The 20432-nt window shown below is 43.1% G+C and overlaps 2 protein-coding genes across 9 annotated transcripts in view; one reads left to right on the top strand and one right to left on the bottom strand.

Moving 5' to 3' along the window:
* The window catches only part of LOC138157655 (stonustoxin subunit alpha-like), a 361938-nt gene extending 354018 nt beyond the window's left edge, over positions 1–7920 (top strand). For all 4 annotated transcript variants that reach the window (XM_069083320.1, XM_069083331.1, XM_069083312.1 and 1 more), the window contains 2 exons: positions 1654–1778; positions 4880–7920. In XM_069083320.1, the coding sequence (XP_068939421.1) occupies positions 1658–1778; positions 4880–6948 (2190 nt within the window). In that variant the 5' untranslated portion in view covers positions 1654–1657 and the 3' untranslated portion in view covers positions 6949–7920. The remainder of the gene's footprint in view (positions 1–1653; positions 1779–4879) is intronic.
* ATP6V0E2 (ATPase H+ transporting V0 subunit e2) overlaps positions 1–20432 on the bottom strand; it is a 35286-nt gene that overhangs the window by 9080 nt on the left and 5774 nt on the right. For 2 of the 5 annotated variants that reach the window (XM_069083393.1, XM_069083375.1), the window contains exon 3: positions 19451–19567. In XM_069083393.1, coding sequence (XP_068939494.1) covers positions 19474–19567 — 94 coding nt within the window. In that variant the 3' untranslated portion in view covers positions 19451–19473. Of the gene's footprint in view, positions 1–12837; positions 14922–14958; positions 17051–19442; positions 19568–20432 lie in introns of those variants that run through there. The other 3 variants (XM_069083384.1, XM_069083365.1, XM_069083355.1) reach the window with 3 other exon arrangements.

Raw genomic sequence — 20432 nt, 5'->3', positions numbered from 1 at the left:
ATTACCCTCAAGGAAACTGTTTCCAGTCATTCACACTTTAGTGGGAACTAGTTTATCAGACACTGACTTAGATAAAACTTTTACTAAGGTTTACTTTGTGCCTGGCAGAGTCGCATGCTGGGGCCAGCTCTCATGAGCTCCCCAGAGCTAAGTGCTAAATTTTCAAGAAAGTCCTAAAAATCCAGGTTTGGTTTGTTGTTTTCATTCTTGTGAAGGCTTTTAAAAAAAGTGGAGAAAACGTTAATAATGTAGATTAAATTTTTAAAAGTATCAAAGGTACATTTTTTCCTAGGAAGCTTTTGTGAAACACTTACAAGAACAGTCCAGATGCCTAGGGACTTGAAAGTAGGACCACTTTACAATGTCATCTCCCCAGCATGGTCTATGTCCCAGTGAAAAATCTGAGCAATTTATCTTTGGTACCCCCCAACGTCCTCTTAACAGGGAGGCAGTATTTAACTCTAAAGGTCACCCTACCTAGGAGAGAATTTCAGGAAGAGGAAGGCTGAAATGTGAGTGATGAGGTATGGGCTCTGGGAGCCCCCTGGAGCTCTCCTTGAGTCCTTGAGGTACAGGCTCTGGGAACCCCCTTTGAATTCTGATTAAATCATCTTATCTGATAAGGTATTTGCATGAGGCTATAAGCCTTACATCGTGGCTGGGCCCAGAACTCTAGCCTAGTTACTAACTACTAACTCTACCCTAGTTACTAGCCTAGCCCTCCATTGTTCATCTACTTCCCACCCCTGAGTTTATCAAAATATTAATCCATCCTTGACCTGGCTTAGCCCATCATCCTCTTTGTTCTCCAGGTGACTTCCCACCCTTAATTACTCATTGACCTCATTAACTCCTCCTGAAGACCCTCCCAAACTCCAGGCCTAGACCACCCCTAGATTCCTCCCACAACCTTCTGAATATTACACCCCATCCTGTCCTCATGTTTGTGAGAGCCGCCATAGAATGCCATGTGGGTGAGAGCACTATGGAAGGTGGAGAGCTCTGTAAAATGACCTATCGGGGACTTAGTCTGTGTCCAATACAAGCAAACTTTTAATAAACTTTACTTTTCTTTGGCTGACAAGACTTGAGTTGAATTCATTCAGCAGGACCTGGCATGTTGGTATTTTGGGGTCTCCAGAGCAACCCTAACCCTCTTTAGGGGTAACCTCTTCAGTGAGGACAAGAGGTTGGCAAGGTTTCCTTTCCTCGACCCTGAAAAAAGGCCTCACTTTATTACTGATCACCTGACTGGTCTGATTTTTTGTACAAGTTAAATGAAATAATATTTGTAAGGTGCTCCGCCCACCTTCTAGTGGCACATATGTACCTGTTCCCCTCAACCAAACTGCTCCTTCTGGCTCCTCTCTGGCTCCTCTCTGGCTCCTCTCTGGCTCTGCCTCTGCCTCGGCCCTAGATTGTTCCTAAGGTTCTCTCCAAGCTGAGCAGCTCACTCCTGCCATCTGGCTCCCTTGTGGCCTACATACAACAATGATGTCTTTCCACCCCAGGAGAGTCACTACCCTCTGCAGGGCTCCAGGCTAACAGACATTGGGAGAGCTGGGTCACTGAGCAATGGGGCATTTATGGCTGGAGACTGCTCCAAAGTGAGCTCCCTGATAACTGCCCTAGACCTCAATTTTCTTTCCTCAGGGAAATGGCAGAGAAAGAACTTCCAAGCAGCCTGACCATGAAGACCCCAATGGAGATCCCAGCTCTTGGGCGACCCTTACATCTGGGGACACTGTATGACTGTCGCTCTGATACCTTCATCCCTGGTAATTACTCTTTTCAATGCAAAGCCATGTTCCAGATGTCAGGAGGGGGCAGTGTTAAGAAAGAGCTCAGTGAAATATGATCAGTGTAAGAAAGTCAGATTCAGACAAAGTCTCAGTGATTAGTGTTTCACCTATTTTCTCCCGGTTAGAACCCACCTGGATCACTTTGTTCTGATGGGACGTGCTATGTGATGGCAAATCCCAGGCAGGAGTGATGAGGGATATGTGAAGAGAGCAGGGTAAGGAAGGGCTCATTCACCCTGGAAGGATGGAGGTCAGAAAGATGTTAGGTCCCAAGACCTAACAAAAAGAACACTGAGCTCTAAAAAAGAAAAAAAAAACACCTTAAGGCAGAGAAGGGATCAGAGCCTTAATTATATCAGAAACAGTGTTGGGTGATGGGGAGGGCAGATTCACACACACACACACACACACACACAAACAAGGTGTCTGTGCTTGTTAACCAATCTGGTTAAAATTAAGTTCAAAGGCAGCCTTAAAGGAAAACTTGTTGGTTCAGAATGAGGGATTGTAGGGAAGGTGGAAGTCGGGTAGTCCCCTCACTTCCCCTTGAGAAGAGGGAGAGCTGCAGGTTGTGTGAACATACATTGCCTTTGGATCTTTACCAGCATCTAGAAGAAAGACAGCTGGTGCCACAGTTGACAGATCACTGGGCCTGGAGTCAGGAAGACCTGAGTTCAGATTCAGCCTCAGACACTTCCTAGCTCTGGGACCTTGGGCAAATCACTTAATCTCTGATTGCCTGAGAAAAGGATCCACTTGTTCTCCTGGGAAAGGAAATGGCAACACTCCAGGATGTTTGCCAAGAAAACCCCATGCAAGGCTTATGGTCCATAGGGTCAGGAAGAGTCAGGACCTACTGAACAACCAGTATCTAAAAGGGCCACTTAATTCTGTCCCAGGCACTGCCTTCCTGAGTCACCTCTCAGGAGCCAGCTAGAAGTGTGCAGCTAGGAGGTGCAGTGGATGGACCTGAATAGACCAGACCTGACATCAGGAGACTTGAGTCCAAACCCAGGCTTAAGCACATCTAGGTGTGAGACCCTGGACAAGTCATTTAACCCTGTCTGTCTTAGTTTCCTTACCCTAAAAATGGAAATGATAATAATAGCACCTACCTTTGAGGATTGTTCTGAGGCTCAAATAAGATAATATTACAAAGTATTTTGAAAATATTTATTTATTACTTTTAATTTTACTTATTTCAATCATGTGTGAAGTATTCATTTTTAAAGAAACATTTAACTTTCATTAAAAAAAATTTGAGTTCCAAATTCTCATCCTTTCTCTCATCTCTCCTTATAGAAAAAACTAAGAAATTTTACCTAGGTTATATGTATACAGTTGTGCAAAACATATGCCTATATTAGTCATGTTGTAAAATAAAACAAAACGTACAACAAAAATAGTTTAAAAATATGAAAGATGCCTTTTCATTCATACATTGTCAGTTATTTCTATAGAAGTAGATAGCATTTTTCTCCAAAGGGCCTTCAGAATTGTCTTAGACCATTGCACTGCAGAGAATAGCCAAGTCATTCACAGGGTAATCATCTTACAGTATTGCTGTTACTGTGTACAATGTTCTCCTGGTTCTGTTCACTTCACTTTGCATCAGCTCATGTAAGTCTTTCCAGTATTTTCTGAAAGCATCCAGCTCCTTATTTCTCATAGCACAAGTTTTCCCTCATAATCACATACTACAGCTTGCTCAGCCACTCCCCAATACTCTGAAAATATTAAAGTGCTATGTTGATGCTAGGGAGTAGTGTTATTATTAGCTAGAAGCATAAAATGTCTGAAAGCAAAGGGCCTGGCCAAGACAACCTAAAAATATTGTCAGACAATATGCTCTTTGTCAGAGAATAACTACTCCTTTTCTGTCTCAGAGAATGCTGCAGAGGTCATATCCTCCCTAACACTGCCAAACTTGCTATGTACATGCACCATTCCTGGTACACTCACCAGGCACTGAGCTCACGCTGGGTCATCTCCCGTTCTCCATCTAGGGTAGGCAGTGGGTAGGCAATTCTTTGAGTCAGAAGACCAGAACTTTGCTTAGACACTGACTAGTCACATCTTCTCCAAAACTTAACCAACCCCTCTCTGAATCTGTTTATTTGTATGCAAAGTGCCGCTGATGATTATAGCTGTATAGAACTGTTGGGAGGAAAGTGCTTTGTAAACCTTGTGAAACCAATATTACCAGGGTCATTTTTAGAAGACAATACTGTAATGGGAATGGGAATTTGAAGATCTTCCCTGCCCCTTAATAAACCTATGGAGAATTTGAAGACCTTCCTTGCTTTGAAAGTAAACTCTACCCCCTAATAGGCACATGGAGCCTGGGGTGGGAGGAGTTTGCTGAAGGGTGGAGCAGAGCCACAGGAAACTGAGTCAGAACTAGAAAGAGGGTGGGAGAGAGAGGAGCTCAGCCAATGGGATAGAAAGGTTTGTGAGAAAATATTGATCTTGTATTGGTTTGTGGGAAGGCTTAAGAATGACATGGGTCTCTGCTACACTGTGGTGCATTAAGCTTTATGTTACTTTGATGGGTTCAGTTTTCTGGTGTCCAAATAAATGCTTTGGTTCTGTCCTCTATATGGAGAGTTTGTTATACTTTGCAATCATGCGGGATATGGGACTATTTATAGTCATGGTCAGTGCTGTAAATATTGCACTGGCACTACAATAACCAGGCTGAGAAAAGATGTTTACCTACCTGTGGAAGGAACAGAGGAACTTAGAAGAGGGTGGCATGTCCTAGGGCTGTGATATGAAAAGAATGAGGATCCAGATTCAGGGGTTCAGAGTAGGGAGAAGCTCTGTAGGGGCTCCCCCTATCCATCATAGAAGACTCAGTGGAGCAAAGTTGTTGCAGAGGCATAGAGAAGTTCTTTCCAGGTCAGGAGTGGGATTTTCTCCACCTCCAGCATCTGTGTGTCTTGCCCTGCCTACCCTCCTTCCAGAAGCTGCCTCCTAGGGCCAGCTGTCCTTGCTGGAAAGGACACCCTAAAGTGACAGGCTATGCACCCTCTGCATTCTGCCTTTTAATTCCTAATGTCTCTGTCCCATTCTAGGCATTACTTTGTGGGACTGGGAGACCCTTGAGAAAAATGTGATCACGGAAGAGCAGTCCAAGACTGACTTTGACATCATCACCTCTGACTCTATTGATGAGAAGATGAATGCCATGAATATCCCTGCAGAGCTGAAAGCAAGTGTCCTGGGGGGGATGGTGGCAATAGAAGGCTCTGCCAAGTATTTAAATGACACCAAGACATCCCAGAAGCAAGCTCGGGTCACTCTCAAGTACAATGTGACTACACAGTTTTCCCACCTCATGATGAACCACCTGGGATATCAGAATACCTCTTACAATGATGTGTTTGATAATGGAACAGCCACCCATGTGGTCACTGCAGTGCTCTATGGGGCCCAGGCTTTTTTTGTGTTTGATCAGAAAGTTTCCACCTATGAAAATGTCAAGGATATAGAAGGATCATTGAAGGCTGAAGTAAAGAAGATTCCCCAAGTATCAGGAAAAGTAGGGGGACAGATACAAATGGAGGACAGTAAGAAAAAATCAGCCAAGGAATTCAGGTGTAAGTTTTATGGGGATTTTGTCCTTGGGACCAATCCAGTGACTTATGAAGATGCAGTAACAGTCTATGCCTCCCTTCCTAAGCTGCTTAGGGGCCATGGGGTGCCCCTCCAAGTCTGGCTGCACCCTCTGGAGAATCTGAGCTCCAAGGCTGCTAGGCTGGTTCACGGGATCAGCATTACCATGGTGTGGGATGCCCAGGACACTCTGGAGAAGTTATCTGAGTGTGACAAGAGGTGTAATGACATGTTGGAGGCACCAGGGCTCCCAGTCTTTTCTGCCATCAGGGAAAAAGTCAAGTTGTTCCAAGAGCTAAATAAGCAGCACAGGCAGCTTTTACAAAAGGAAATAGCCAAGGCCTTACCCCTGATCCGGGCAGGCAGAGCAGAGGAAGATGAGCTAACCAGGATTTTAACCAGGGAAAGCCAGTCCCCATTCAACACTAGGAGGCTCTCAGAGTTCCTGGATCAGAAGCTCCAGGAGATGAAGGTGGTAAATTCCTACCTTACCCTTCTGAAGGGGGTGCCAGTCATGGCTGACCAGAATGAGGTGGACACTGTGGTTCTAGGCTCTTCCCACCCATTTGTCCTGGTGTTTGCACTCACCTCCTTGCTGGAGGAACCCTATTTAGCAGACTGGAAACAGTGGCTACGGAATCCAGCATCATTCAGTCCTGACTGTGAGCAAAAGACATATTCCTCCTGGGTCAAGGACAGAGAGACAAGGAGAAAAGCAATACAATTGGCACGAGCCTTTTCAATGTTTGCCAAGACCAATCATTCCACAGAGAAGACTCAATTCATTGTGGCATCTGTCCCAGATCAGGAGAACAAGGGGGTCTCCATTTACCTCTATGAAGACGGGCTGCAGGTCAGCACCAACTTTGAGCTACCAGTTAAACCTCCCCCTCCCCAAATTGGTGGGGTCACACATGACTCTGTAGAGCTCACACTGACCCCAGCATCTGGGGAGGAGGAGAGGATCACTGGCTATCAGGTAGAGTACAAGGTTGTAGGGGAAGAGGACTGGACCACCATCCCTGTGTCTGGAAAGCCAGAGGGATTCAAAGTGAGTGGTCTTGAGCCTAGCACAGAGTATCTGTTCAGGATAGCTGAGGTGTGGGAGCCAAGGCTCAGTGAGAGCAGTGATATGAGCCTTGCTGTGAGGACACTTCCCCCAACCTGCCCTCCTGGGAAGCCAGAAGTTCTTGTGACAGGACCACAGTCTGTGACCCTGAGCTGGCAGGGTCCAAGTGCTGTTGGAGCAGGAATCAAGATCAAGGAATATAGAATAGAGTACAGAGAGGAGACTGAGGCAGTGCGTGAGGAGGGGGAAGGAGAATGGCATGAACACAGAACAGGAAATAATGAGACATACTGTGCCATTGACAAACTGACTTATCATGCTGTGTACAGCTTCCGAGTTTCTGCTGTGTATGATGGTGGCTGTACCAGTGAGAGCAGTGACAAGAGTGACCCAATGAACCTCTCTTACAGAAGGGCTTTATTTTCCTTTCCTAATATATTATTACCTAACACATTTTAACATCTTCTGGAAACCAGAATTCTTTCATATCTACTTACTAATTCTGGCTGCATTTATAAAGATATACAGTTCTTGAATGATGCAGAGCCCAGTGGCAGCAACCCTTCACAAACCACATCTTCCTAACCATGGCTTTTCTAAGCACAAGCCAAGTCTCTTCTAGGAATACTCCATCATTAACACAACCCCAACCAAGTAGTTTGAGGGAGAAAAAGAAATAAAATAAAAGACTTAAGTAATTAAGGTTATTTAGAAGGAACAGAGAGAGTTGTAATGGGAATGTAAATTTTTAAGATCTTCCCTGCCCCTAGGCGTAAGTGTACTTGGAGCCTGTGGTGAGAGGCTTGTTTCTCAGGAGATACTTTGTGATTGGGCAGTGGGTCAAGAAGGTTGTTACATTCTCTGAGCCAGGAGAAGGCTACATAAGCCCTGATAGGCTTTGCTTTGGGGCTCACTTTGAGAAGTGTTGTGTGATTTGACCAGATGAGACTCTCGGCAGCCGTGGAGAGCCCCCCAGCTTTGAAAACCCAGATGTTGATGGTTCCCTCTCTGGTAACTGTAATTTGGTATGGATGTAATGGTTATACAGTTTGGAAGCCTGCCTACCTGATATGTTTTTCTGTTTTCTTGTAATTTCTGCTTTGTAACTTCTGTCTGTATACTCTGACGTTTGGGATGCTGACCTTTTCCCTCTGAACTACGTAAACGATATATGTTTGATTGATTAAAGTAAGCTTGTTAACCCATTTTGAGTTGCTTTCTTTTAGAAAAGCAGATCTAAGAACCTGTGTTGGCAGCCACCCTGGGGATGCTGAGGTGCTTGCTGCTACAAGAGTAAAAATAAGATATGCATATGCTGGGGTTCTTTAATTGAAATTTGGAAAAGTTTCAAATATAAGCCACTCATTTTTAAAATATCCTTAATGCATCTGGAGTCTCTATTAATTGGGGATCACAAAAATGTGTTGTCTTTAAATCAGTTTGTTTCCCCAACAATTTTTTGTGATATACTTAGAAAAGTAAAGAACTGAAAAAAAAAAAAAGCAGAATAATTTAGATCAAATACCTTGCCTTGTCCCCATTAGAAAAAAAAAAAGGACCCTCTTCTTTTCCCCTCCCTTTTTTCTTTTCTACCCCCCCATGAAATTTTTAATGTTTTTCTCCCAACTTCATTTATAAAATATATAATTATAATATAAAATATAATTATGAAATTATATATTTTATAAAATTAAATATAAAATTACACATAAAACATAAGATTCATGGATGAAATTCAAGGAAGGTGTATATATTTTTATTTTGTTAGGAAACACTCTCCACTTGTGCCTTTCAATAATGGTCAATGATTCCTTTCTCCAGGATCCGATGTAAAATGCTCTGTTTGATTGCTAAAGCCTTTTATAACACAGCCCCTTCCTATCTTTCCGGGATTCCTCCACCATAATCCTCTCCATGTATTCAGCAATCCAGTGATGCTGACCTTCTTGTACCTAGCTTTTTCACTGGCTATCATCCCCATCTTCAAGGTCCTTGCCCATTTGAGCCTCCACGCTTTCCTGGCTTCCTCCAAATATGCTAAAGTTCCACCTTCTGTAAGAAGCCCTTCCCCTTTGCCCTTACTGCAAGTGCCTGTCCTCTGTGATTATCTCCACTTTATCCTGGTCATGTCTTTTTTGCATAAGGTTGTTTGCATGTTGCCTCCCACAGTAGATTTGAGAGCTCCTTGAGAGCAGAAAATGTCTTTTGCCTTCTTTCGTATCCCCAGTGCCTGGCACAAAGCAGAATCTTTATAAATATTTCTTGATTTGACTATTTTGTCCTGTGGTTTCATTTTCATGTGGGTGCTAAAGTCTAGTTGTACTTGATTAGGCAACAGTGCCATTCAGGTTATCTACTTCTCTTGTCTAATACTTGCTGATAGTAGACAAATTGTGTTCGTTTGGAGGGTGATAAAAAGAACTACAACCATTTTTTTTACCTCAACCTCCAACAGCATGGTAGAAAGGCCCCAACTGCTTTGAAAGGGAAATCAAATACAACAAACTCTGGATAAAAGACCTTGCAGTTTTGTCTAAAAGTACTTTCAGTATCACAATGGTAAAGCTATGTAGTCACATCCCCTTGTTTCCTGTCTTTGAACTGGAAATGTCCTCTCATTCTGAAGCCATAATAGCTGAAATATTCCCCCACCCTGAGTCTTTTCCTTTTTTCTTTGGAACAATTGTCCTTTTCTGGACCACTGGGTGGGGTTTTCCCTACTGTGGGAGTTTTAAGGAGCTATCAAGAGAAAGGAAAAAAAAATTTGGAGGGAGGCAGTGGGGCCTCCCCTACAACATTCCCTCACCTCCGGTGTCAGAAATTCCCCTCCTGTCTGTCCCTCTTCCCTGGGACTCTGGCGAGGTGAAATCCCAAGTGGAAAGACGCAAGTCATAAAACTGTGGCTTCTTTGTTTTCGTTGATTATGGTTAGTTTTTGCTCCAGTGTCTTCACTGTACTATACTTCCAAGGGCAGAATTATTGCAAACTGGGACTTATTAATCTGCTTCCTCAGGTTGTTCTGATTTGCATTTCTCTTATTATTAGTGATATGGAACATTTTTTTCACGTGGTTGTGATTTCTTTACAATTCTTCTTTAGAGTACTGTTTGTTCATCTTTGGACCATAGTTGTATTGGGAAATGACTATTAGTTATATATGTTACATATGTTACATATACATAAACACATACCTATAAACATGTATAAGTGTTGGTTGTTTATATATCATTATTAGAAAAATCTTATTGGAGAAAGTTGACCCAAAGATTTTTTCTCCCATTTAACCATTTCCCTTCTTATCCTAGATAATCTTGTCTCTGCAGAAGCTTTTCAGTTAAAGTTAAATCTTTAAAGTTATTTAGTTTAATTTTTGCAATTCATGAAATCATAGAACCAAATTAGCCCAGACAGTCTAGTTTGAGTAGAGAGTAATCAAAAAAACTAGTCTGGATGTTTTAGTATCATGCATATTATACAAGGTAGAGTCTTTGATATGCATATTTATCACACTTTTATAAGCTATTTCTGAATTTACATTTTCTTTTCCCTGGGTGGATAAATATTCTTGTTTAAACCAGAGGTGGCTGGAGAAGAATAAGGGAGACAAGATAGAGTGATAGATTCAAATTCCAAGATAAGGTCAAATTTGCAAAACAAAAAAAAAAAGAAAGAAAAGGCAATTAACGATAGAGGCTGATCTTTCTCTAACCCAGGGAACCAAGAAGATCAGGAAGCCTGGTGTTTCCTTGGGATCTGGAGTCAGCAAAGCTTTAATACTGGAGAATGCAAAAAAGTTCTGGGGCCAAAGGCAAGTTCTCCTGGTTGGGTTCAAATATAAAATTCTTTGTTTGGCTTTTAAGCCCTTTATGACCTGGCAACACTTCAGCCTCTTACACCTGGCTTCCTCCCACCTACACTACAAAATCCAGTGGAAAAATAGCAGCTAGCAATTCCACACTGCAATGAGGTTCACAAAGCTTTTTTACTAATATCATCTCATTTTACCCTCAAGACCACCCTGGAAAATTAGTGCTACTATTATCCCCATTTTACAAATGTAGAAACTGAGACAGATAGGAGAGATATGCCCAGATCACAGTATGTAAGTGCCTAAAGCTGGTTTTAAACTCAGGTCTTCTATGCCACTAACTTCGGTCATTGAATACCCTGCTGTTTCTTGATCAAGACATTGAATTTTCCCCGGCTGTCCTCCATGCCTGGAATGTTCTTTTTCACCTTTGCCTCCTGGTTTCCCTGGCACCCCTAGCTAAAAATCTCACCTTCTGCTCTCCCTCTCCCCCTTAATTCTAGTGCCTCCCCTCTGAGATTACACTCAAATTTTTCTTGTATTGTAAATCGTAACTGTTTCTCTTTTGGCCAGCAACCCTGAGGGTCTTTCCCTCCCAGTTCAATTTTTTTTTTTTAAATTAAAGGAGCTATCCCTTGCCTCACTTTTTAAAAAGGCCTATTCACTGAATGGCTGTTAACTCACTCAAAGTGAGAACCTGAAAAGACCTTAGCCTACAAGGGCCAAGGTCTCCCATTGCATCCTGGGCCATCTCCAGTAGTCCTGATGAATATCTGGTCACTAGACCCAGATGGCTCTGGAGGAGAAAGTGAGGCTGGTGACCTTGCACAGTGCCCCCTCACTCAAATCAAAGTCAACTGCAAGTCATGTCATCATTTCCCTGATGGTCCTCTTTAAGAAGGAACAACAAACACAACACCCAAATTACCCCACACATACCTTTTTTATATGGTTGTTTTCATGTGGTTTCACCATACTAATCACACAGAAAAAGGATAGTAGTGTTCCAAATAAATAGATGAATAGATTAAAAAAACTGAAATAAAATAAACAACCCTTCATATGCTTTCTATCCCAGGCTATCAGAGTAGAGGTCTCTTAAGAAAATACATACGACATGTAACTAACAAGTGTCTGATCTTCTATAAGCTACCTTTTACTAGGAAAAATCTTTGCATTGTCAGAAAGTTCTCCTCAAGAAGAAAGGTGTTGGGGTGGCCAGGTAGCACAGCGAGGAAGAGCACCGGCTCCAGTGTCAGTACGACCTGGAGATCTAATCCCGGGCTCAGACACTTAGCACCCACCCAGAAACACCTGGCCATGTAACCTTGAGCAAGTTACTTAACCCCAATTGCTTAGGGGAGGCCAGGTGGCTCAGTGAGTAAGAGCACTGGCTCCAGTGTCAGGATGACCTGGATCAAATCCGGGCTCAGATACTCAGCACCACACCCAGAAATAATAACTGGCTGTGTAACCTTGAGCAAGTTACTTAACCCCAAAATTGCTTTAAAAAAAAAAAAGGTGTTATCAAAAATGGTTAGTTTTACTTTTCAATTTTTTTTCCTGCCCTATGCAAAGCCAGACATATTTTCAGTATTCCCTAAGATATAAAACAGATTTGTAATTTAATTAACCTTGTAAATGTTCTATTCTCCCTGTAATCCCTAGACTAGTGTTTTAGGCATTGCCAGACTGGGAGAAATTGTCCTCTTGTCCCCAATGGGGTATGATCTATAAGATTTAACAACTGATGGGACGCTGAGATTATTTCTATATTTCAATTTAACCATGAACACTTTTTTTAGATTTGGTATTTGATCTTTCCTAGGCTAGAAGTACAGCAACCAATCCCTGATCAGCACCAAAGCTTTAATTGTCTACTTTCTGACCTTGGCAGGTTTGCTCCTCCTAATCAGTCTGGTATCCCTTCACTTCAGGGAACTCATTCAATTGGTGCTGAACTTGAACGTGTGACATCCGATCAACCTTAACGCTGCTGCAGTTCAGAACTCCTGAACTCAAGCAATTTATCAGCCTTAGCTTCTGGGCCCAACAGCTGACCTGCTGTGCCAGGAGATGGAGGTGTCACAGCTGGCCTGCTGTGCTGCTGGCCTGCTTAGATAGACTATGGGGCTATGGTTGCTGATCTGTGCAGGAGATAGGGGCCATCCACTTGCTTGCCTGGACACCTCCTGCTGAAGTCGACTCTTATCAGTGTGAGACAGACCTTTCCTGTAGTTTACCCAAGGGGATGTCCCTGAAATGGGGAATGGCTGTACAAGTTGGGGTATATGATTATGATGGAATACTATTTTGCTGTTAGAAATGAGGAAGGGTTGGGGTGGCTAGGTGGCATAGTGAGTAGAGTGCCAGCCCTGGAGTCAGGAGGACCGGCCTCAGACAGTTAACACACACACACAAAAACTAGCCATGTGACCTTGGGCAAGTTACTTAACCCCAATGGCCCTCCAAAAAGCAAAAAAAAAAAAAAATGAGGAAGAGTGCTACAAATGAAATTCAACAAAAGCTAGACTGAAGCACTATCTTTCTGATAAATATAATAGTTTATTAGCAGGGGTACGGCCTGTTAATAAGCAAGTCTAATGGCTTTCCTCAATTTCTAGCCAAAGACAAAATTAAAAATTCAACTACTTTTTATGGGCATAGAAAAAACAGAACAGGTGAGAAAATCATACAGTTGGTTTATAGGGTTAACAGCACCATGGGGGTGAGGAATCATGATTGGTTACACTGAGGGAAGGGGTTTACACCCACATATGAGGGACTAGGACCACCTTTCCCTGTCTTAAAGGAATGCTTTATGGATTTATGAGACCCAGCTGCATCCCAAGGCCATTGATAGTAGACCAGGGTTAACAGACTCACTGGCACCTAGGAATGGGACAAAACCACTTTTAATTGGGCAATGATAAGGCTAAGATGGGACGAGGTCAGCTCCTTCACTCTCAAGGATAGCACACAGATGCTACAGAGTTTCTAAGGAGCTGAAGATATGAGGGATAACAAGCTTCCTTGGTACAAAGTGATTTACAGGTGGCGCTAGGAAAGCAGTTCCCTTAGAAAGTATTTTATGAGAGTACTGAACTTCTAAACTTAGCTCAGAGTTTTTCTTTACCTAAAAGTAATAAATAGTGATAAATAAATAGTAATAAACTTTGACATCTTAAGTGTGAGGGAGGAAGACTGAACTTTTGAACTCATGCTTCTTCACTTCAAAACAAAGAAGAGGCAGTGGTTTATTATACAGAATGCAGAATATGGTTGCAAAACAGAATCAATCATAAAGTGAAATAACAGGATCAATAAATAATTCTCACAGGGGGATGGTTTCAGAAAAACCTGGGAAGACTTATATGAACTGATGCAAAGTGAAGTGAGCAGAACCAGAACACTGTATATACCGTGTTTCCTCGATAATAAGACCTATCCCGAAAATAAGCCCTCCCCTTACTGTGTAAGATTCCTCTAAAATAAGCCCTCCCCCGAAAATAAGCCCTATTGAGATTGCTACTGTAGTGAAGGTGATCCCCTGCGCTACACACTACATTACAGTACCCTCTGTATGCACCGTCCCCCCCCCCATGAAACGCACGCCACGCTCCGAGCTGCATCCAATCAGAGCTGCAGCAGTGAGCGCATCATCCTGTTCTTTATTGAATTCATTATTGAATAAAGGTACATTTTTTTGTTCACATTTACCTGTTTATTAAAATTGCTGTCAATGTTCATTAAAATAAGCCCTCCCCTGAAAATAAGCCCTCTGGTGTTTTTCTGTCCAAAAAAAATAATAAGACAGTGTCTTATTATCGGGGAAACACGGTAGTCACAGCAATATCATAACACAATCAAAGACTTAGCTATTCTGATCCATAAAATAATTCATGACAATTCCAAAAGACTCATGATAAAAAATGTTATCCAACCCGAGAGAGAGAACTGATAAACTCTGAGTAAAGATTGAAACATATTTTTCCACTTTTGTTTGTTATATGACTCTGCATGTGTAATGGATATCCTATTGCACGCCCTCTCAGTGGCTGGGGTAGGGAAGGAAGAAAAGGCAAGAATTTAGAACTCAAAATTTTAAAAATTAATGTTAAAAAATTTTAACATCTAAAAAAGAATGGAAAAAAAGAGCATCCTAGAGGACTCACCAAGATGGTAACCTGCCCAAGTTTAGCTAGTATCAGAAGTAGGACTTAATCCAAGTCTAGCTTGAGAGTCCTGGCTTATGCCACACTCCCTCTCCTCCTCCAATCACCTCCTATTTAATCATTTATGCACATACTGCAGCCTCCAGTACAAGCTGAGCTCTTCTAGGACAGGGCAGGGTTTGCTTCTCTTTGTGTACTCAGGGCTTAGCCCAGCGCCTGGCACACAGTAGGCACTTACCAAAGGCTTGTTGACTTGTTGACTTGGCCAGAAGGAAACAGTTCTGAGCAATAACAAAATACAGTCATGTTTCCCAGTGAACAGAGAGACAACAGGGACAAAGGATGCACTGGTTAGACAAAGTCACTGTTTCACCTGATTTCCTTTCACTCTCTTCTTTGTTACAAGAGAATACTCCTGTTGGGGGAGGGGATAAGATCCAGAAACGACTCTGATGTAAAAAAAAAAACCAAAAGGTATCAGCAAAGTGATTTGTGTCCAGATTTATTGAACGTTCATATAGCATCCATTGCAATGAGAGTCACTGATCTCTACTGAGTGCAAGAACCAGGGAGGGGCACAGGTGGTCAAAGTTCTGTCTAAACAGGCCCTTCCAGCTCTCTCTGCTCCTGACCTCTGCCTGGAGCTGCTGGGGAGGAGAAGGGAGCACAGCCTCTACCTTCCCCAGGGCCAGGAAAGAGTCAGGTTCATCCCCTTCGGACCAGAAGTATAGCCACTGGCAAGCTGTTGCCATACCAGCTGCTCCTGCTGCTGGTCCCCCCTCCCCCCCACATCCTTCCCACCCCAGGCTGCAGGGTTAAGCCTCAGTGCCATCTCCCAGGATGTTTCCCTTCTCAGCCCACACCAGAAAGCTGGGGAGGAAGGAGGGGCCAGAAGAGCAAAGTCAAACAGAGGTTAGGAAACTGCCAGCAAACACCTTGACTTGTTCCTCAATCTCAGACCACTAAACAAAAGGGGAGCTGAATGCAGGTAATTCACCCTCAGAACAAACACAGACCCAGGAACCGAGGGCAAGGAGTCTGAGAGGGAGGGATACTCCTGGAGTTTGGGGAGGGGAGGGGAGGGGTGGTCAACACCAAAACCAGAAAATGTGGACAAGAACAGTTCTCTTACATATTCTATAAGTGCCCCCTAAGTGGTAAATAATTAATTTTAAATAAATAAACAAACAAATAAGAGAACCAGGCTCCTTTAGGAATGAATTTGACTTAGGGGAAAGGGCACTGGTCTAGAGAGCTGGGATACTCTGGGTCCTTGCCTTAGAACCACCATAAACCAAGTGTTCATCCTTGGGACAATCCTGACCTCTACAGGTTTACTTCCTCATTTTCAAATAAGGAGGTGGGACTAGATCGTGGCTAATGGTCCTCTCTGCTCTCTTCGGTCTAACATCAATTATCCCTCAGGGAAGCCTGATGCTGCCCTAGACAGCTACTGCTCAGAACTTAAGAAGATAGAGTGCCCACCCACAGGAAGCAGAAGTTACCTAGGGCAGAGAAAAAGAAGCTTCCCCTTGCTTGGAGGGGTGTGTATGCTTTCTCAGGGACACAGCCCAAGAACTCCTCCAAGATTCTCAGGTGAGAGGGAGGGAAAGGGGCACATGGTTACTCACTGTCCGCTCAGACATTCCATCACATCTATACATCCCATCAGCACTCAGTTTGAAGAATCAAAGATCATGAGATGGAAAGGATTCTTAGAGCTCTTTTGCTCTCACTTTAGAAAGGAAGACACTGCAGCCCAGAAAGCTGAGGTGACTCACCCATGGTACCACATGGAGTCAGCAGCAGAGCCAAACGTTGTCCAGGTCTTTGATTCTAAACTCAGTGTTCTTTCTCTTGTTGTTGTTAAGTCCTTTCTGACTCTTCATGAATGAATTTGGGATTTTCTAGGCAAAGATACTAGATCCCTTGGCCGTTTCCTTTTCCAGTTCATTTTACAGAAAGAAAAAGAAAGGTCCTCCCCCCACTCCCATGGCTCACAACGTCCACAAATTTTATATCAAAGCATCACACAATCATAAAAGGGTAATCAAATATTAGAGTTGGAAGGAACCTCAGTACAACCCCTTACAAGGCCTGGAGAGGTTATGACTTGTCCTGGGAGATTCCAGGTCTCCAGACTCATGATCCAAAGCACCCTCTAAACCACACTGTCTCCTATCCAATAAACTCAAGCCCAGGCCCTAGGAATAGTGGACTCTCTCAACAGGCTCCCATCCTTGGGCTAGGAAGAGTCTCTGCACTCAGTCACATTTACAGAAAGAAACATCACACATCTGACAGCAGGCTAAGTGTGACGAGAGAAAAGGAAGGGGGAGTGCTAAAAATTGAGAATCCTTTCCCTCTGGCCTGATATGAGTCCCTCTTCCTTGGGACCCAGGTCTCCCAGGGAAGAGGTTATTTCCTAGAATTGGGCTGGGCTCCTGATCAAATCCAGTGGGTCTAAGAGTGACCAAGCTGAAGAGAGGAAAGAACAATACCAAGAACACAGGGATGCAGAAGTGGGAGGGCCATCGGGGTCGACTGCACCTGAAAATCAACAGAAGACCAAGAGGGCCTGAAAAGACAAAGACAAAGTGGGTATAGAGACATGTGTTAGTTGGGTGTGCCACAGTAGCAAACACAGCTGAACCCCTCTCCCCCAAGATCCCTTCCCCCTTTCCCCGGGGCCTCACTTTCCCATGTTTTAAATAGTGTCTCTTTTTCCACCCTCTAGGACACCCACCCCAGAGAGAAGAAACAAAAAGGGGGAACCCTCCACCCCTAGAGTACAGAGACCTAGATCAGAGCCATCCCTGCTTTCCTGTATGCCTCCTTGCTTTCCCAACCCAGCAGGGGATTAAAACCATTCTGTTCCTTTCACTCAAAACAGCAAACATTATTAAGCAATTAACACGTGCTAGGGGTAGGAAGGCAAAGACCAAAGAGTTCACGCTTCCTTTCTACCCTGAGAATATAACATGTTAATAAATAAGAACAAAGTTTACACAAATTAATGCAGAGTAATTTTTCTAATAACAGGGGAAAGGAAGGAGTTGGGGAAGTGGAGGAAAGATTTCATGTAAAAGATAGTGCCTGAGCTGTGCTGGGGAAAGCTGAGGATTCTGAGGAGGTAAGGAAGAAGTGCTTCCCAGATATGGAACATTTGTAGAAAGGCATGAAGGTGAAATATGGGAAGTCAAGTATAGGAAACAGATAGCAGGCCAGTTTGACTGGAAAAGACAGTGTGTTATGGGGAAGTAATATGAAATAATCCTGGTAAGGTAGGTGAGAGTTAGGATGTAAGAGGTTTAAATGCCAGGCCAAGGATTTTGTATATTTATCCTTGAGGCAATAGGTATTTATGTTGGCAGTGGTGTGATCATATCTGTGTTTTAAGAATTTCTACTTTAGGGGCAGCCAGGTAGCACAGCGAGTAAGAGCACTGGCTCCAGTGTCAGTATGACCTGGAGATCGAATCCTGGGCTCAGATACTCAGTACCACACCCTGGAATAACTGGTTGTGTAACCTTGAGCAAGTTACTTAACCCCAATTGCTTTAAAAAAAAAAAAAGAATTTCTACTTGACCAACATATGTAGGACGAATTGGAAAGGAAAGAAAAGTAGCAGGAAGCCCAATTAGGAGGCTACACATTAGTTCAGGAGATCATGATGGCTTGAAATAAGACGGCAACATGAGGTGAGAGAAGGGGATGCAAAAGATTTTCCAGCTTGGGAGCCACCAACTCTGTCAAACTTTCCCTAATAACCGTCCTCTCCTCAAATGTTGTCAGAGTGCTTTGTCTAGACCATAGAAAAAAATCTATGCACATGTTGTATCCCCATTAGACTGTAAGCTACTTAAGGAGAGTGACAGTGCTATTCTTTTTCTTCCTGCCCTCATCAAACAGTTCCTTGTGCACATGGTTGTTGAACTGAGTTACCTAGAAGAGAGTCTCTGAAAGTCTCAGAAAGCAGGAACTCATTCAGGGGTGTGCTGGAGCCAGTTCAAGCCAGCTTCCAAGAGCAAGGATAAATGAGAGCATTTGTACTTCAGAAATCAGCAAATGATACAAACCAGTACTTGATTTGTTTTGTTGGTTGTTTAAGCTTAAGAAAGTGATAGAGAAAATGTTAATAATGCAGAAGATTAAACCTAAAAGTGTGTCCTGCTTATCAGAGGGTCAATTTACCAATATATCCTTGGGTACCTACAGTGCAGATTTGTAAGCTCTGCCAGGTCTTGGTACTGGGAGGCCCCTTTGGAGTAGACCATTAGTGACTACCTGAGGCCAACTATGATGATGTGGGAAAGAATCTCTGTACTACTCCCCACTACTTATACCACTCTCTATCTCCCATATCTCCCAAACACTTCTAGCCCACCAGAGGCATCTATTACTAAGCTCAAAATTCAGGGCTCAAGTTTTTGCTGACCTTGTGACCCAAACCAAAATGTTTCTACAACATCTCCCTTTGAGAGCTATAGAGTTATTGTAAGGGGCCAATGATTCCCAATGCACACCAAGCAGCGCCATTTTGAGTTTTCTTTAGCTCCGACAAAATATGCAGTGTGAATGTAATTACCATCACATGGAGGAGATCTGAGAAATTTTTCGATGTTTAAAAATAAAAAGGTTCTCATACTCAAAAAACAATAGGAATCAATGGCCTGGAATATCTCCTACAAAAGGGATTTCCTCACCCATAAAAGACCAGTGTTTTAGGGGTGTGGAAAAAGGTCCCTCTTCGCCTGAGAGTTGGATCTTTTTTTTTTTTGCTTTTTTTTTTTGGAGGGCAATTGGGGTTAAGTGACTTACCCAAAGTCACATGGCTAGTTTTGTGTGTATGTTGTGTCTGAGGCTGGATTTGAACTCAGGTCCTCCTGACTCCAGGGCCAGTGCTCTATTCATTGCACCACCTAGCTGCCCCGCTGAGAATTGGATCTTGTAGGGTCTCCATTGCCTACCCTGTTACCTGGGACAGGTGGTGGCGGCTGGTCACTCCCATAGGAATCGAACATACCAGATGGTCTCATTCTTCAGCTGGGGCCCAAACAGAGGATTCAGCTGGGCCAGAATGGCAATCAGCCAGCTACCAGAAGCAAAGACAAGAGTTTGAAAGGAGTAGGAATGCTACCCTGAACCTCAGACAAACGATTATTTTTCCATGCAAAGCATATGCTGCTGCTCTCCTGTCAATCATTAGGGCTTGTACTTTGAGTCGCTTTTTTCCAATAATGAGACTGGATTAGATGAAACCAAGTACTGTGTATGCCTGTCTGCCCCATGACTAAGCATGGGAGTTTATGTGATAGCTCCCCAGGGTTATAGGAACAGCCTATAACTATAAATCATTGTTCCCCTTGTGTGTATGGCTAACTGGCCCACAGAGAACAAACCCATGACTTCACATTAACCAAATGATCCTAACAGCCCCAAATGACTTAATATTTCTTGAGGATCTTCTCGGATCTAAACACAAAACTGAACTTACTGACTAGAGCCTTGGAAACTGAACTCACTGAATTGGGTCCTAGGCCCAGCTCTGCCACTACCTGATCACATGTTACTGGACAATCAGTCATTCATCAAACACTTAGTAAGTGCCTTCTATACGCCATGCACTGTGTTAGTCTCTGGGAGCTACAAAGACAAAAATGAACGACGCTTATGTTAAACCCCTTTCTTTCCTAGGGTCTCAGTTTCCTCAGTTGTAGAATGAGGGTACTAGACTAGACTAGATGCTCTTTAAAACTCTACAATTATTAGTCTTCAGCTGGGGTACAAATAGAGGGCCCAACTGAGCCAGAGTGGTAATAAGTCAGCTGCTAGTGATAGAGAAAAGATAGTTCTCCTTTTTGTGTGGATCTGGAAAAAGAAGGTTGATACTAGAGATTTCCATGATCAGGACTGAGACACCACCTGTGCTTGAGTTCATTATTCCATCCTACCTTTAT

This window comes from Petaurus breviceps, unplaced genomic scaffold (assembly GCF_028583685.1).
Source record: "Petaurus breviceps papuanus isolate PSGF00001 unplaced genomic scaffold, PetGlider_PUasm1.0 115, whole genome shotgun sequence".
Taxonomy (NCBI): Eukaryota; Metazoa; Chordata; class Mammalia; order Diprotodontia; family Petauridae; genus Petaurus; species Petaurus breviceps.
This window is presented reverse-complemented; position numbering and strand designations above follow the sequence as displayed.